This window comes from Ostrinia nubilalis, chromosome 25 (assembly GCF_963855985.1).
Source record: "Ostrinia nubilalis chromosome 25, ilOstNubi1.1, whole genome shotgun sequence".
In the NCBI taxonomy this organism is placed as follows: Eukaryota; Metazoa; Arthropoda; class Insecta; order Lepidoptera; family Crambidae; genus Ostrinia; species Ostrinia nubilalis.
This window is the reverse complement of record NC_087112.1, coordinates 9,325,854-9,343,638: the sequence shown is the minus strand read 5'-3', so window position 1 is coordinate 9,343,638 and position 17,785 is coordinate 9,325,854. Positions and strand designations below refer to the sequence as shown.

General features: G+C 41.6%; 1 protein-coding gene across 1 annotated transcript in view; it reads right to left on the bottom strand.

The window, feature by feature from the left end:
- LOC135084154 (fibrillin-1-like) overlaps positions 1 to 17,785 on the bottom strand; it is a 60,324-nt gene that overhangs the window by 11,621 nt on the left and 30,918 nt on the right. Inside the window, exons 14-19 of the mRNA XM_063978898.1 lie at positions 10,481 to 10,568; positions 10,342 to 10,397; positions 7,005 to 7,164; positions 1,648 to 2,363; positions 1,043 to 1,252; positions 527 to 646 (exon numbers count right to left, since the gene is read on the bottom strand). Coding sequence (XP_063834968.1) covers positions 527 to 646; positions 1,043 to 1,252; positions 1,648 to 2,363; positions 7,005 to 7,164; positions 10,342 to 10,397; positions 10,481 to 10,568 — 1,350 coding nt within the window. The remainder of the gene's footprint in view (positions 1 to 526; positions 647 to 1,042; positions 1,253 to 1,647; positions 2,364 to 7,004; positions 7,165 to 10,341; positions 10,398 to 10,480; positions 10,569 to 17,785) is intronic.

The window sequence follows — 17,785 nt, the reverse complement described above, 5'->3', positions numbered from 1 at the left end:
CTAAAGTCCGGTCGCCGAGCAGATAAAATTTCGTTCAATGACCCCAAGTTACCCATCCTTATCACTCGCACGTAATTATCTGTTCGGCGACCGGACTTTACCTACAGTCATCATCATCGTCGTCATCATTTCATCCATAGGACGTCCACTGCTGAACATAGGCCTCCCTCATTGACTTCAATGGTGACCGGTTGACAGCGGCCTGAATCCAGCGCCTTCCTGCTACCTACAGTAGATAATAGCTATATGCCGACGGTTGATTTGTTTTGTTGTACAATCCCCAGCTCTTTAATTTGATACCATTAGGCTAGTTTCCTAAAGTCCGTCAATTTTAATTTAGCTGCACTTTTGAGCACTCATTGACGTCACGGGCCTTTTCTTTAGAACTTTGGCACGCTTTATCTCTTTACATTTTCATTAGTTTGAAAAAGTGAAAAATACGTGTCGAGTATTTTTTGATAAGCTAACTGACGGACTAATTAAAACTCTTGCATTTTTACCCAGGAAACATCCCTAAAAGACCTACCTTCACATATTCCAGTCTGCGAGTTAAGATGAAAACCAGCATCACAAGGGTTCCTCGGCCTGAATGGCCGTTGGGTCAAAGGCCGGTACTCTGGGTAGCCCCAGAAGTAGTATGACTTCGCTGTAAACATAAAATTGTATGAGAAACTCAATCCGACACTTCGCGGCTTAAATATCTCAAAAAGAATCGTAGCTTGACCACTGGAGCTATGCCGCTGCTGCCCGTGTTTCTAGAGATTTGCTTTCATGAGTTCGATTGACGTTTACATTCTCGAGATTGAAAATAGTAAACAATTTCATCTTTGTGGTCCAATGCCAGTTTAACGGGACAAACTTGACCTTCACTGGTTGTTTTTTTTTATTGGCGGTCAAGCTGTAGATCCTGGCTACACAGGAGTTGCAGTGGTGGGAACGATAATCCACAATCCTCAATTTCACTGCGGAATAAATACGAGAGCGGCAGAGCTCTTGTGATCAAGCTATACAGCGACTGATTTTTTTTTACCCGTACACTTACGTTTCTCAGTAGTAGTAATAATAGTCGGTGGGGGTAACGTAGTGCTAGTAGTGGTAGTGCTAGTGGTGGTAGGGATGACGTCACAAGCCCCGGTGTAGAGGTCGCGACGGTAGCCCAGTGCGCACTCACAAATGTACCCTCCCATGGTGTTCCTGCAGACCTCGGTCAGGCCAGAACAGCTGTGGCGGTTTGTGGAGCACTCGTCGATGTCTGAAATGTTTTGCTGCCGTATAAATGTTGTACAAAATCTGGTCAGACAAAGAAAGTAAGGAGGTGAGACAAATGAGACAGTCTTATCAGAACTGATGGAAAAAAATAAATGAAAAGACTGTGACTATATTATTAAAGAATATTGAGGGAAGAACTTTATGCAGGAACTCTATTGATGATGAATAGAATGAAACTTAAAAGCACAGACACTTAGGCAAATGATTTTTCAAGGAGATGAAATATTTACAGCGGAATTAATAAAACAAATAAAATGACGATTCGCGGATTTAATGCAAGAGAAAATCATGTCGTATCACCAGATAAAATTTAGAAGAATTAATACACGGGAAAATGACCATTAATTAATCTTTATGAAGCCATTTAAAGAAACTCACCATAGCAAGCTCCATATTCATCCAACTCGAACCCTCTCTGGCAATTTGTTGGCCTCTCGTTGATTTTGGTCCACTCATTCTTAGGTATATTCTGCGTGTCTACCACCACTGATCCATCTTCTTTCCTATCTCCTCTAATAGTCGCCGTCTCTTTCCCCACATTAACGTACACTACAGATGGAGGTGTCGCAACTGGAGACGATGATTGTACAGGACTGTAAGTGGTTTCAGGTTCAGTCTGGTCAGGCTGGACTGACTCGTTATCAGGACGGGTTTCAGGTTGTCTATAACCGATGTTCGGATCTCTGGGAGCGAATGGACTATAAGTAGGTCTTGGTCCTTGTGGTACTTCTGGTTCTGGAATTCTTTCAGTAGATGGGGCTTCGGATGGATGTTCAGGTTCTGGAGACGGTTCTGTGGGTGGTGGTGGTGGTATATATTCGTGAAGAGTATAAATAGGCGTATGTGGTTGAAATGTAGGTTCAGTTGGCCGAGGAATGATTTCGTTTGTTCTTTCTTCTCGATCTTCCGGCGCTTCCGGTTCAGGAACATATGGAGGAGGAGTTTCTGGTGTTGGAGTTTCGGTGGGCCTGGTACTAGCAGTAGTTTGTGGAGCTTCACTGGTAGGCTTTGGAGTAGTGGTTGTAGATGACACTTCAGGTGGGTTACTCGGCTCAGCTGGTTGCGGGTTCGTTTCATTTTCTTCTATTTCTTCTCTTAAATTGAAATTCAAAACACATTAACCCATTTAGACCTACCGTACCCTATGTGGTACGGTATCTTTTTGAAAATATTTTGAAGTACCAAACTGTTGTTAATTTGTAAAAATGATTGTGATAGTAAGCTGAAAGTGATTATTTTACATAAAAATATTTAAAAATATGTTTGAACAAGTGGTTTCGGAAATATTTATGAAATTCCTCGACAGAAAACAAAAAAAAAATTACAAAGTATTCAAGAAGGTATATTTCTTATCATTTATGGTAAATTATGTTATTTATTAATTTTATTTTAAAAATAGAGTTACAATACATATCATGACTACAAAAAAATAATTATTGAGATTATTTTTATACGGTTTATTCCTGTCTAAAATAGGTGTACCGTATAAGGTACAGTAGGTCTATGCATGAGCAAATCATGCAAGAAAATATGATTTATTTTTTATTATTTTTATTTCTTTTAGGCTATTGATCCTTCACTATATTGCCACAACTCATGAAAAATTTGATAATTTCAGCAAACATAAAGCAATTTTGGTATTTTTCTACTGCTGTCTTGTCAGATGACCGCTAATGATGATCAGACTGACGAATATTCAGGCGATAAAGATAGTGTCAATGTAAATAGTTACCCTCAGGGTCTTCTTAGATGCATTTGCTAAATTTCCATTGTCGTGTTGCTGAATGCAATTATGGATAGCACTAAACTCCTCACTAACTTCGGAGAAGGTAGGAAAAAAGAACCAAATGTGGTTAATATCACAGAAAACGTATTACAAGATAATTATGCCAAATGTGATACTGGTGATTATGTGATTTTATTTTTATTTTATATCATACAAAAATAAATAAAAACCTTCTTTGAACAACGAACATGTTTTGCATGCTTATAGACCTACTGTACCCTATATGGTACGGGCTCCCCACGGCCCCCTATTTATGGATTATTTTTTAAAATATTTTTTTCATGATATTTAAGCTTCCCTTTGTAAGTTTTTGCTGAAAAGTCAATATTTATTTACAAAAATAATTATCGGTCTAAATGGGTTAAGTATTTATTGTATTCATTTACTTTGGCAATCTTATAGTATCCCCTTAAAGTTAAAGTTTTGATCGAGATGCTGCTATGTCACAATCAATCAATTCTGAATCTTCAACTAGGCCTACGCCTTTTGTCAGTTTTCTAACAGATTTTGACAGACTCACTGCTAGTTCAGCTCAGTACCTATTTGGACTACAATACATGTCCATTACACTTACTCATCATCATCATCATCATCATAATTTCAGCTATAATACGTCCACATCTGAACATAGTCATCCCCAATGATTTCCATAATGGCCGGTTGGTAGCGGCCTGCGTCCAAACCCTTGTGACGCGCCCCGCGACGCATCGACAGCCCTAGCACCGAGCACGGAGATTTTGACAACCCTACGGCTGCGCGGTCGCACGCCGCACGGACCGAGCTAATATAAGAGACGGCGGCGACCGCGGGCGCCTAGCATTCGCTCGGGAGCCATTGCAACAGCCAGACGTTCGCGCGCGCGTCTATCGTTCCCTCGGCTGCATTGCACAGAGTCCCTAGCGAATTGCTACCCACACTGTTCCCACTAACCCTAACTGTTCGACTCTGGCTTGATTCGATACCTCGTTAACTCGGTCAGGTGATCTAATTGTCGATTCGAGACGTTCTATCGTTGATAGCCTATCGGTTCTCGTCCTTACCGAGTAGTGCATGTGATACTCATTCCCGACCTGCGGCAGCAATCCCGCTACCACCCTTCCTGAACTTCATACCCCCTCGCCACGTAGGTCCGACGCCCTTTCCCAGTGGTATCATACTCATCAGAGGACTTTGGTCTCTGGCTCGAGCTATTGAACCACGTCCTACCCCCCCTAGTTATAAGTATCCAAACTAACACTCGCTAAACCTCGCACAGGGCGCCGCCCCTCTCGCGGATACGTAAACTAGTCTCGGGACGCGAACCGGGCGCGTCGCTATTCCTCTCGTTGTAATAGATTAGTATATTGTGATATAACTTGCAAAGTACTTGTAAACTTGCTCATTATTAAACGATAGTAATTTAGAGTCAGTGAAACTAGAATAAGTAAACTATTGTGGAACCTGAATTACAAAGTGCCATTGTGTTATTAATTGTGCGTTTCCTTGGTCGAATATCCCTGTAGGCATCCTGGATAGGTACACATCCCTCATCGCAGAAAGCGAACTGGGACTTAGTACTAAACAGCGGGGTGTCAGACTGAGCTAGCTAAGACGCCCCGTTGCAATGGCGCCCAACTAAATAACCCACGGAACCTACAGGGACCACCAGATCGCTAGAGAAGCGAAAGACCAAAAAGGAACGCAAAACTTCGCACCAAATTGATAATCACACATGTCAGAACCGACATCTTGGATATACAAACTCAAGAAGACAGAACTTGAGAACGAGTGCAAAAGAAGAAACATAAAAACGGAGAACAGAACCGTACAAGAACTGAGACAGAACCTCACAGAAGTACTCAGAACCAAGCAGTCCCATCAACCAGTCCAGTCCGCCAGTAAATCCGCCGAAGACAGTGAGTCAGAAACCGATTTCGAAGACACAGAGATGCACCAAGAACCAAACATGTCGTACACCATAGATCAGACTGAAAGCATAACGGCAAGATGGAACATAAGTTTTGACACATGCAACGACCCAGTGGAGTTTTTAGAGCAGCTGGACGAACTAATGTCATCGGGCGAGGTCAAGCCAGATAAAGTGCTCAAAGTGCTACCCAGATTCCTGAAAGGTAAAGCTGTGCTGTGGTATAGAAATAATAAAAACTCGTTCAATACATGGAACGAATTCATAGAACTCTTCACGTTGACATTTGTGAGCCGTGACAGTGACCTGTTAGCTAAAATAGTGAACTATAGGCAACATTACCGCCAAAAATTCACAGACTACCTGATTGAAATTCAAACACTCATGCGCAGATACGCAAAAATGTCAAAAGAAGAAGAACTAAATAGAATCTACGAAAACATGAACACAAAATACAAGTTTTATATCAAGAAATCAGAAGTCGACTCGATAAGCAAATTAATACAACTGGCAAACGACTATGAAAATGTCACAGCAGTGAAAATGTCCATTGCAACGGGGCGTCTTAGCTAGCTCAGTCTGACACCCCGCTGTTTAGTACTAAGTCCCAGTTCGCTTTCTGCGATGAGGGATGTGTACCTATCCAGGATACCTACAGGGATATTCGACCAAGGAAACGCACAATTAATAACACAATGGCACTTTGTAATTCAGGTTCCACAATAGTTTACTTATTCTAGTTTCACTGACTCTAAATTACTATCGTTTAATAATGAGCAAGTTTACAAGTACTTTGCAAGTTATATCACAATATACTAATCTATTACAACGAGAGGAATAGCGACGCGCCCGGTTCGCGTCCCGAGACTAGTTTACGTATCCGCGAGAGGGGCGGCGCCCTGTGCGAGGTTTAGCGAGTGTTAGTTTGGATACTTATAACTAGGGGGGGTAGGACGTGGTTCAATAGCTCGAGCCAGAGACCAAAGTCCTCTGATGAGTATGATACCACTGGGAAAGGGCGTCGGACCTACGTGGCGAGGGGGTATGAAGTTCAGGAAGGGTGGTAGCGGGATTGCTGCCGCAGGTCGGGAATGAGTATCACATGCACTACTCGGTAAGGACGAGAACCGATAGGCTATCAACGATAGAACGTCTCGAATCGACAATTAGATCACCTGACCGAGTTAACGAGGTATCGAATCAAGCCAGAGTCGAACAGTTAGGGTTAGTGGGAACAGTGTGGGTAGCAATTCGCTAGGGACTCTGTGCAATGCAGCCGAGGGAACGATAGACGCGCGCGCGAACGTCTGGCTGTTGCAATGGCTCCCGAGCGAATGCTAGGCGCCCTTTTTTTTTTTTTTTTTTTTTTTTTTTTTTTTGAAGGGACGCGCGCTGGTAGCTTGAGGAGCTTTTCCAGCTTCACCGGGCAGAGTGGCGAGTACAGAAGGTACTCTAGCCGTTTGGCGATCGTCGGTGCGTGTGCCGACGAGGCCGAGTGTGGGCTTCGCGAAGCGAAGCCCAGGCTCGTCCGCGTCGGTCGCAGACCGACGTTCGCGATCGGGCCGTATCGAGCGCATAAGGCGCCCGATCAGTGGCGAACCCAACTAGAGGGTTGCCCACCGCGGTGTTGGACCAAAGTCCAGCCTACGGCGGGCTCACTCTTGTGGGCCCGATCGAGGGGACTACGGACGCGGCCTGAGGGCGCCACGGTAGGCTCGGACCTCGGCTCAGGCCGTGTCCGGGGGACGGATAGGGGAGAACCGGCCCGGTACATGTCTGTACCGTCCGAAATGGAAAGCAGGGCCTCGTACTCGCCGGCGAGTACGGTGTAACGAGCTAGCTAGGCGCCCGCGGTCGCCGCCGTCTCTTATATTAGCTCGGTCCGTGCGGCGTGCGACCGCGCAGCCGTAGGGTTGTCAAAATCTCCGTGCTCGGTGCTAGGGCTGTCGATGCGTCGCGGGGCGCGTCACACCCTTCCTGCTACCTTTACGAGGTCGTCAGTCTACCTTGCGGGTGGGCTTACTCAGTCGTACGTATACTTACTCAGAGTCATAGTAATACTCGTAGACCGGCTGCGGGGTGGTGGTGGACGTGGTGGAAGACTTCTTCCGCACGCAGCGAAAGGATCCGGGGATGTTGACGCACTGGTAGGCCGGGCCGGCGCGCGCGCAGTTATGCTTGCCCACTACGCACTCGTCCACGTCTGGGACAAACAATCATTAACAATAGCATAGCAGCCGAAACTAGAGATTGCAAACCGGTCACCGGACCCGGTCATTATTAAACTCTTATTTAAAAACTACATGACGTCCATAAAACTAACTAGTGTTAAAGCCGAGAGGGCTTTTTCGGCGACAGGGTGGGTATATTTGCAGTAGGTAAATTGCGAACCAGGTTAGGTGATAAAACTGTCAATACAGTAATACTATTTGTTTTTTTAAATATTTTTTTAAGATTGAAAAATAATTGTTTTGCCCTAAGCAAGTGACGAGAAACTTTTTTTTGTTTATGAAAAAACCGGCCCGCAATCTCTAGCCGAAACGTCAAGCCGTGTAGGTATATAAGGGCATTTCTACAGCACGGCGTATTTTTTCTCAATTCGGTGCTAAAATTTATATTTAGTTTTTTAAGTAGTTTCAATACAAAAAAATAAATTTTACTCCATTCTGAATGTAAAAATAGCATTGTCACTAAATATTGTGAAGTGGTTTATGAGAAAAGTTAAGCACCGAATTGAGAGAGCACCGAATTGAGAAAATGAATCACGGAATTGAGAAATGATACTCCAAATATAAAAATCGCTCCGCAAACTTAGAATTGATGACATTATGAAGAAATACCTAATGTATTTCAATAATCAATATAATAAATACTTAAAACGTTTTGATATCTTACTGCTGGTCTATTAGTTAGATGGTTCATTTTAGGTTTATGTGTCTGAAATACCAATGGAATAAAACAAAAATCCTAATCAATATGTTTAATTTTTTAATAAGGAACTATAATTAATTCTTAATTTTTATATATTATTTTAATTTTATTTAAATAAAACAAATAAATACATAACACAGGGTCTCTTTGTTTATTTATTCTCAACCTTAAACATAAAACAAATATTGCAAGACCCAAGAGCTAGATTGACCTGACACTATACCGAAGATATATTGGACGTCAATTTGTACACGATTAAAATGGCTCTCAAACAGCTAAAATACAACAAGGCACCGGGTGTTACGGCATCATGGCTGAGCTTCGCCGGTACTAAAGGCTCTACAGCAGCAGTTCAATTCCGTCATTCTCGAAGAAAAAACGCCTTCGGCATGGCATAGAGGTGTGGTGATAGCATTATAGACTCATCTCACTTATGAGGCGTGTTTACAAGCTGTTTTCGAGAGTCCTTACGAATCATCTCGCTCGCAGACTCGACGACTTCCAGTCTTCCGAACAAGCTTGTTTCCGAAAAGGCTTTAGAATTATGGTACACACACAGGTACGCTACGGCAGATTATACAGAAGACCAAGGAGTCGCGTTATCGCGGACGATATCGGAGTCATGGCTGAGACCTTGGAAGATCTAAGCACAATGCTCGATGGCCTCCGCAGAGCCTCTCAACAAGTGGGTCTCAAAATGAACATGGACAAGACAAAAATCATGTCAAATATCCGTGTTGCACCCACTCCTCTGAAGGTTGGAGACTACACTCGAAGTTGTTGACAATTGTGTATACCTGGGACAAGAGTCCAGATAGTTAGGTCCAACTTTGAGAAAGAGGCTTCGCTATTACGCCTGAAATACCGCAGTGTCTTAAGACAAAAGTCTTCGACCAGTGTGTGTTACCAGTGATGGTGTATGGATGTGAAACGTGGTCGCTTTCTATGAGCCTAATAAGAATCAGAAATGTGAATATCGGCAAGAGAACCAAAGTGACCGGCATAGCCCGCAGAATTGCATAAATCAAGTAGCAGTGGACGGGGCACATAGCTCGTACAGATAATGGTTGTTGGGACTGAAAAGTTGTCGAGTGGAAACCACGGACCAGTGAGCAGGCCCCCCACTAGGTAGACCGACGATCTGGTGAAGGTCGAGGGAAGAACCTGGAAGAATTATTTTGATAAGATAGCAATAGCAGTGTATTCTTTTTAATGAAACCTCAAAAAATAAGTTTTATTGTCTTCTGTCCAATGACTAGTACGGTCCAATGATTGGTAGTTCACCCTATTATTATGCTCTATTGATTTCATTATTTTTTTAAGATACACAAACAATTTATAGCACAATAAAAATCTCTAATTTTTATTTAATATCAATTCGGTGTACGTGTTTTCTCAATTCGATGCCCCATATTCCGCGGAATTGAGATCCACGGAATTGAGGAAAAATCACATTTCATCAAATTACTCGAAAATATTATAAATTACAACAATTTCTACCAAACGTAATGGCAGATATCAGTTAAATACTTAATTAATTCAGCAGTAATCTCATTAAATACTTCATGAACATTATTAATGTCGCACACCGGTTTGAGAAATGACCAGTGACCAAAAATTCTGAGTGATTTCAAACCTCTGAAAAATGCTCCTCAAAGCGAGAGATCCCTCTTCTATACTGCTCGACCACTCGAGTGCAACTGCTAGTTTATGGGAATCAGTCGTGGGTGTTCGTACTGTGCGTAGTTAGACATATAGGAGCACAAAAGTAAAAATCACGTAATTGAGGCACACACGTCGGACAAAATTTAAATGTGTTACTGTATTAAAACCCAAGGACTTACAATAAAGAAACTCATTTATATGGCTTTATTAACTATCCCTTGTTCTGTGAATGTGGGTATCATAATGGGGAAGTTATTATTTCAAAAGTTATGAAGCAAAAACGAGTAAATTCTGGAAACCGGACACTCCATTTTAGGCCAAATTTCGCCCGTTTTTGAACTTTCGGATTTTTTTAAGGAAAGATGTAAAACCTGGCGGTCTTCTAAATATGCTCTCCATCAAGTCAAGAGTTCTATAAATACGTGTGATTTTTTCCAAGTCCGTAATTCAATTTTAAAGGTACTTTTTTCGCCCCAGTAGGTCGATCGGTCGTCCCCGTAGAAATGCCCATAAAGTAACTCATATAAAAATGTCGCGTTGAGATCCGTGTTTCTCTATTTTAGTTGAAACTCATCAACATCATCATTAACGTCATAGTCATCGTTGTTATGGTCATCGTCATTGTCATTATCGTCATCGTTGTCATTGTTGTTATCGTCATCATCATCATCTTCGCGCATGCAGCGGAAGGAGCTAGGGATCATGATATGCAATTTTAGGCAAGACTTTAAGTTCATTATTTCAGCAAACAAAATATCAGTAGATCAAAATGTTAGTTCCCTACCTTCACATTGTCCGCTCGAGTGATGCAAAATGTATCCTGTGCCACATGAAGTGAATCTGAATAAAAAATAGATTTGAAAAAAATTGAATAAGCCAATCAACATAAAATTTAAGAATATCAATATTGTGTACAATGTTACCTGATGCACAAGAATGATCCAACAGTGTTGTCGCACCTCTGAGTCTCTGGAATACAAGAGTGCTGCTCCGTCGCACACTCGTTTATGTCTGACAACAAAGTTAACACCAAGTCAGACGTTACACTCAACTTTAAATCAAGTTTGGGTGTATTTTAGTAATAAGAGAGTGTTTAGTGAAAGTCCCTTTATGGGAACTTTACATGTGTGATTCCTTAGAGTAGGCGCACACCGTTGATTTTTCGTCGGCCGATAGTTTGGTCGGACAGTTGATCAGTATGGGCATGTATGGGAGTGCGCACACTACGCCGATTCGATTTGGCCGATTCTTCATACAATTTAAAATCGGGCACAAACTATCGGCCAACTAAAAATCAACGGTGTGCGCCTAGTCTTAATGGCAGCGGCTCCAAGGCCCCCGAACTCTTGAACCCTGGCCAGCAATGTACTAGGGCTAGAGATGGGTTTGTAGCCAGCTAGTTTGGATAATAACTGATTATTATCTATTAATAGCCATTAATAGCCATCCATTGGCTAGTAACCCTGCTATTAATAGTTTCTTACGTTTTTTCTTCCACCTTTAAAATCAAATCAATATTAAAATCAAATATTACTCAAAGAAACAAAAAAGAACTAAAATATTAAAAAACATCAATGTAATTTATATAAACTACATTGTAGTTAAAAAAGAATCTAAATATATAAAAGGAGAAACTGACTGGCTTAGTGACAGATCAACGCACAGCCTAAACGGTTAAACGTAGGCACTTGAAATTTGGAAGGGACGTAGCTTAAATACCGTAGAGGTGCACTAAGAAAGGAATTACCGAAATTCCCAAGGGCACGGGAATTAGCGGGAAAATCCTTTTGTATGAAAAATCTAAACCGCTTAAGTCAGACGCTTGAAATTTGGCATGTAGGTACATTAGTAAACTTACAGCTTAGTTACAACAAGGAATTCCCGAAATTCCCACCGGAACGGGAATTAGCGGGAAAATCCTTTTGTATGAAAAATCTAAACCGCTTAAGTCAGACGCTTGAAATTTGGCATGTAGGTACATTAGTAAACTTACAGCTTAGTTACAACAAGGAATTCCCGAAATTCCCACCGGAACGGGAATTAGTGGGAAAATCCTTTTGTATGAAAAATCTAAACCGCTTAAGTCAGACGCTTGAAATTTGGCATGTAGGTACATTAGTAAACTTAAAGCTTAGTTACAACAAGGAATACCCGAAATTCCAACGGTAACGGGAATTAGCTGGAAAATCCTTTTGTATGAAAAAAGTATACCGCTTAAGTTAGACGCTTCAAATTTGCCATGTAGGTACCTTAGTAAACTTAAAGCTTAGTTACAACAGGATTTTCCAAAATTCCCACGGGAACGGGAGTTAGCGGGAAAAACCATTTGTATGAAAAAATCTAAACCGCGTAAGATAGATGAAGGGGTAAAACGGGATCCACGCGTACGAAGTCGCGGGCGGCCGTTAGTGCTTAATAACAGGCGATACTAAAAAAATACATAAAATACCCAGAAAATGTCAATAAATAGTAAAAACTCACATATTTTTTGACTTTTTTTGTCGATAAAAATAGGTTTAGTAGTTCCGCCTATTTTCATATGTGCACTTTCTTAAGACTCACAATGTACTAGCGGCCGCCCGCGACTTCGTACGCGAGGATCCCGTTTTACCCCCTTCATCTATCTTACGCGGTTTAGATTTTTTCATGCAAATGTTTTTTACCGCTAACTCCCGTTCCCGTGGGAATTTTGCAATATCCTGTTGTAACTAAGCTTTAAGTTTACCAAGGTACCTGCATGCCAAATTTCAAGCGTACTTAAGCGGTTTAGATTTTTCATACAAAAGGATTTTCCCGATAATTCCCGTTGCCGTGGGAATTTCGGGAATTCCTTGTTGTACCTAAGCTTTCAGTTTACTAAGGTACCTACATGCCAAATTTCAAGCGTCTAACTTAAGCGGTTTAGATTTTTCATACCAAAGGATTTCCCGCTAATTCCCGTTCCCGTGGGAATTTCGGGAATTCCTTTCTTAGTGCACCTTTACGGTACCTAAGCTACGTCCCTTCCAAATTTCAAGTGCATACGTTTAGCCGTTTAGGCTGTGCGTTGATATGTCACTAAGTCAGTCAGTTTCTCCTTTTAACGTGGTTTAGATTTTTTCATACAAATGTTTTTTCCCGCTAACTCCCGTTCTCGTGGGAATTTTGCAATATCCTCTTGTAACTAAGCTTTGAGTTTACTAAGGTACCTGCATGCCAAATTTCAAGCGTCTATCTTACGTGGTTTAGATTTTTTCATACAACTGTTTTTTCCCGCTAACTCCCGTTCTCGTGGGAATTTTGCAATATCCTCTTATAATTAAGCTTTGAGTTTACTAAGGTACCTGCATGCCAAATTCCAAGCGTCTATCTTACGTGGTTTAGATTTTTTCATACAAATGTTTTTTCCCACTAACTCCCGTTCCCGTGGGAAGTTTGCAATATTCTCTTGTAACTAAGCTTTGAGTTTACTAAGGTACCTGCATGCCAAATTTCAAGCGTCTATCTTACATGGTTTAGATTTATCATACAAAAGGATTTTCCGGCTAATTCCCGTGCCCGTGGGAATTTCGGGTATTCCTTTCTTAATGCACCTCTACGGTACCTAAGCTACGTCCCTTCCAAATTTCAAGTGCTAAATTTGTAAACTATGAAGGGATATGTTTAATCTATCTATCTATATATCTATAATATATAAATATATAAATAAATAAATAATATATAAAGCTCGATTACCACTCACTGACTCACTGACTGATCAGGGGTATTTTTGGGGTATTTAGAGGGGAGAGGGGTAAAATTGTAGGTGTTTATCTCAAACTAGATTTTTCGACTGCCAGCTTTACTAGATTTTTTGAACCAAAAAACAAAATGGCGGCACTTTTTGAAACTCCAACTTTTTTGTTTTTCATCCTGAATTTTTTCCTTTTTGGGAGTTTATTAGGGTTGCCAAGATGTAATAAAAAAATTGAGAAAAAATTAAAAAAACAAAATGGCCGCGCCGCCATCTTGGATTGAAAATGCGATTTCGGGGTGTTTTTAGGGAGGTGTCACTCCGAGATGCGCAATTGTTTTTGAAAAATTCTTTTGAGTGTTTGTGACTTATATAGTCTGCTTCAGAGCCCCATTAACAGATTATCAAAAAACAAGATGGCGGCTGAGCCGTCGGCCATTTTGTTGCGATCAAAAAATTTCTAAACTTTGACAGCAATTTTCCGGTAGATGGCGACACCGGAGTGGGGTACAATGTTCCGGGCGATTGTTGGTCTGTTATTCGAGTGTTGCCATGAATCGGAAAAAACTACCATTTTGGAAGAAAATTTTCCACCACGGCCCCGGATAGTAGAAAATGGAAATTTACAAAAATTCCAAAAACTTGGTATGCAGTTTGGTGACGTTTGGGGACCCGAATGACATTTCACCATTTTTATGAAAAAAGTCTGGCAACACTGAAAGTTATGGGGAAAAGTTTTTTTTGCGACATGGGTGACTTTAAAGTTAGTGACAGACAGAAAGAATTATGGCAGAAAAAAAATAAAAATGACATTTGGTCGGATATACGACCCAGATTATGGGAAAAATCCGAAATGTCAAAAAATCAAGATGGCGGCGGCGTGGGCGGCCATTTTGTAAAAAGTTGAAAATTTCGAAATTTTGGAATTCATTTTTCGAGTAGTTGGCAACACTTTAGAAAATCGATTTGTATGAGGCGGTTGTGTGTCTTGTCAAGAGGTTTCGCTTGGGTGAAGAAATTTCTCCAGTGTTGCCATACCTTAGGAGATTTGGTCCAAAAATATCGAAAGTAGAAATAACGACTTCCGGTCAAAAATTTGGACGACGCCTCCTGCAAAGGGGTCGTGCAAATGACATTTGACCATTTTCATCTCGATCACCTGGCAACACTGGGAGCTACGGGGAAAAGAATTTTTTTCGACATGGGTGTCTTTAAAGTTAAGGACGGATAGAAGGATATATGGGAGAAAAAATCCAAAAATGAGGTTTAGTCGGTTATACGACCCAGATTATGGGAAAAATCCGAAATGTCAGAAAATCAAGATGGCGGCTGAGCAGGCGGCCATTTTGTAAAAAGTTTCAGATTTCTGATTTTTCAAAAACATTTTTCGGGCAGTTGGCAACATTTGGGAAAGTCGAGTTATATGGGGCGATTACGTAGTTTGTCAAGGAGTATCGTTTGGGAAAACTAAAATTTCCAGTGTTGCCATACTTTGAGAGTTTTGGTCCAAAAATGTAAAAAATGGAAATAACGACTTCCGGTCAGAAATTTGGATGACGCCTCCTGCAAATAGGTCAAACTAATGACATTTGACCATTTTCAACTCGATCACCTGGCAACACTGGGAGTTAGGCTAACTCAAAGTTTTGGGACAACGGAGGAATAAGGAATTGTAGAAACAAATGAATTCGGGATTGGGTGAAGTTAGAAAAAAAGTAAAAATGGGGTTCGGCGCGGAAAATGGTCCAGATTAAGGCAAAAATGCAAAATTTTGGAAATCCAAGATGGCCGCCAAGCGTTCACCCGTTTTCCTAAAGGAACTAAATTCTCCATACAAATTGTATGCAGGGGCGCTTGGCTAACGTAGAAAAAGGCGAGGCCGAAGGCCGAGCGATAGTTACAAGCCCGAGAGTCGCCATAGGTTAATTTTAATGCGTCAAAAAAGGACTAGAGCCCAGTGACAGACAGAAAGGCGAGGCCGAAGGCCGAGCGATGGTTCAAATCCCCACAGTACCCATAGATTTACTTGTGTTGCGTCAAAAAAGCACAAGAGCACAGTGACAGACAATAAACACCCCCTGTAATTTTTGCGAGGCCGAAGGCCGAGCTCCGAATGCGAGGCCGCAGGCCGAGCGCCGCGTAGGGCGAAGCCCGGAGCGGCCAGCATCGCAGATCTAGCTTTTGTAGCCCGCGTAGCGGGCGACCAAAGCTAGTCTATCTTCTATATTATATAAAGCTCGATTACCACTGACTCACTCACTGACTGATCAGGGGTATTTTTGGGGTATTTAAAGGGGAGATGGGTAAAATTTTCGGTGTTTGTTTTAAACTAGATTTTTCGACTGCCAGCTTTACTAGATTTTTTGAACCAAAAAACAAAATGGGGCACTTTTTGAAACACAAACTTTTCTGTCTTTGGTCCTGAATTTTTTCTTTTTTGGGAGTTTGTTGGGGTTGCCAAGGTGTGCTAAAAAAATTGAAAAAAAATTAGAAAAACAAAATGGCCGCGCCGCCATCTTGGATTGAAAATGCGATTTCGGGGTGTTTTTAGAGAGGTGCCACTCCGAGATGCGCAATTGTTTTTGAAAAATTCTTTTGAGTGTTTGTGACTTGTATAGTCTGCTTCAGAGCCCCATTAACAGATTATCAAAAAACAAGATGGCGGCTGAGCCGTCGGCCATTTTGTTGCGATTATGAAATTCCCTAAAGTTTGACACCAATTTTCCGGTAGATGGCGACACCGGAGTGGGGTACAATGTTCCGAGCGATTGTTGGTCTGTGCCTCGAGTGTTGCTATGAATCGGAAAAAACTACCATTTTGGTAGACATTTTTCCACCACGGCCTCGGATAGTAGAAAATGGAAATTTCTAGAAATTCCAAAAAGTTGGTATGCAGTTTGGTGACGATTGGGGACCCGAATGACATTTCACTATTTTATCAAAAAAGTCTGGCAACACTGAAAGTAGTGGGGAAAAGTTTTTTTTACGACATGGGTGACTTTAAAGTTAGTGACAGACAGAAGGAGTCGTGGCAGAAAAAAAATAAAAATGACGTTTGGTTGGATATACGACCCAGATTATGGGAAAAATCCGAAATGTCAAAAAATCAAGATGGCGGAGGCGTGGGCGGCCATTTTGTAAAAAGTTGAAAATTTCGAAATTTTGGAATCCATTTTTCGAGAACTTGGCAACATTTTGGAAAGTCGAGTTGTATGAGGCGGTTGTGTGTCCTGTCAAGAGGTTTTGCTTGGGTGAAGAAATTTCTCCAGGGTTGCCATACCTTAGGAGATTTGGTCCAAAAATGTCGAAAGTAGAAATAACGACTTCCGGTCAAAAATTTGGACGACGCCTCCTGCAAAGGGGTCGTGCAAATGACATTTGACCATTTTCATCTCGATCACCTGGCAACACTGGGAGTTACGGGGAAAAGTATTTTTTTCGACATGGGTGTCTTTAAAGTTAAGGACGGACAGAAGGAGATATGGCAGAAAAAATTCAAAAATGTGGTTGGGTCGGTTATACGATCCAGATTATGGGAAAAATCCGAAATGTCAGAAAATCAACATGGCGACCGAGTGAGCGGCTATTTTGTAAAAAGTTTCAGATTTCTGATTTTTCAAATGCATTTTTCGGGCAGTTGGTAACATTTGGGAAAGTTGAGTTGTATGGGGCGATTACGTAGTTTGTCAAGGAGTATCGTTTAGGAAAACAAAAATTTCCAGTATTGCCATACTTTGGGAGATTTGGTCAGAAAATGTAAAAAATGGAAATAACGACTTTCGGTCAGAAATTTGGATGACGCCTCCTGCAAATAGGTCAAACTAATGACATTTGACCATTTTCATCTCGATCACCTGGCAACACTGGGAGTTAGGGGAACTCAAAGTTTTGGGACAACGGAGGAATAAGGAATTGTAGAAACAAATGAATTCGGGATTGGGTGAAGTTAGAAAAAAAGTAAAAATGGGGTTCGGCGCGGAAAATGGTCCAGATTAAGGCGAAAATGCAAAATTTTGGAAATCCAAGATGGCCGCCAAGCGTTCACCCGTTTTCCTAAAGGGACTAAATTCTCCATACAAATTGTATGCAGGGGGGCTTAGCTAACGTAGAAAAAGGCGAGGCCGAAGGCCGAGCGATAGTTTAAAGCCTGTGAGTCGCCATAGATTTATTTTTAATGCGTCAAAAAAGGACTAGAGCCCAGTGACAGACAGAAAGGCGAGGCCGAAGGCCGAGCGATGGTTCAAATCCCGAGAGTTACCACAGTTAAACTTGCGTTGCGTCAAAAAAGCACAAGAGCACCGTGACAAACGACAACGCCCCGTGTAATTTTTGCGAGGCCGAAGGCCGAGCTCCGAATGCGAGGCCGCAGGCCGAGCGCCGCGTAGGGCGAAGCCCGGAGCGGCCAGCATCGCAGATCTAGCTTTTGTAGCCCGCGTAGCGGGCGACCAAAGCTAGTATATATATATATATATATATATATATATCTATATATCTATAATATATAAAGCTCGATTAC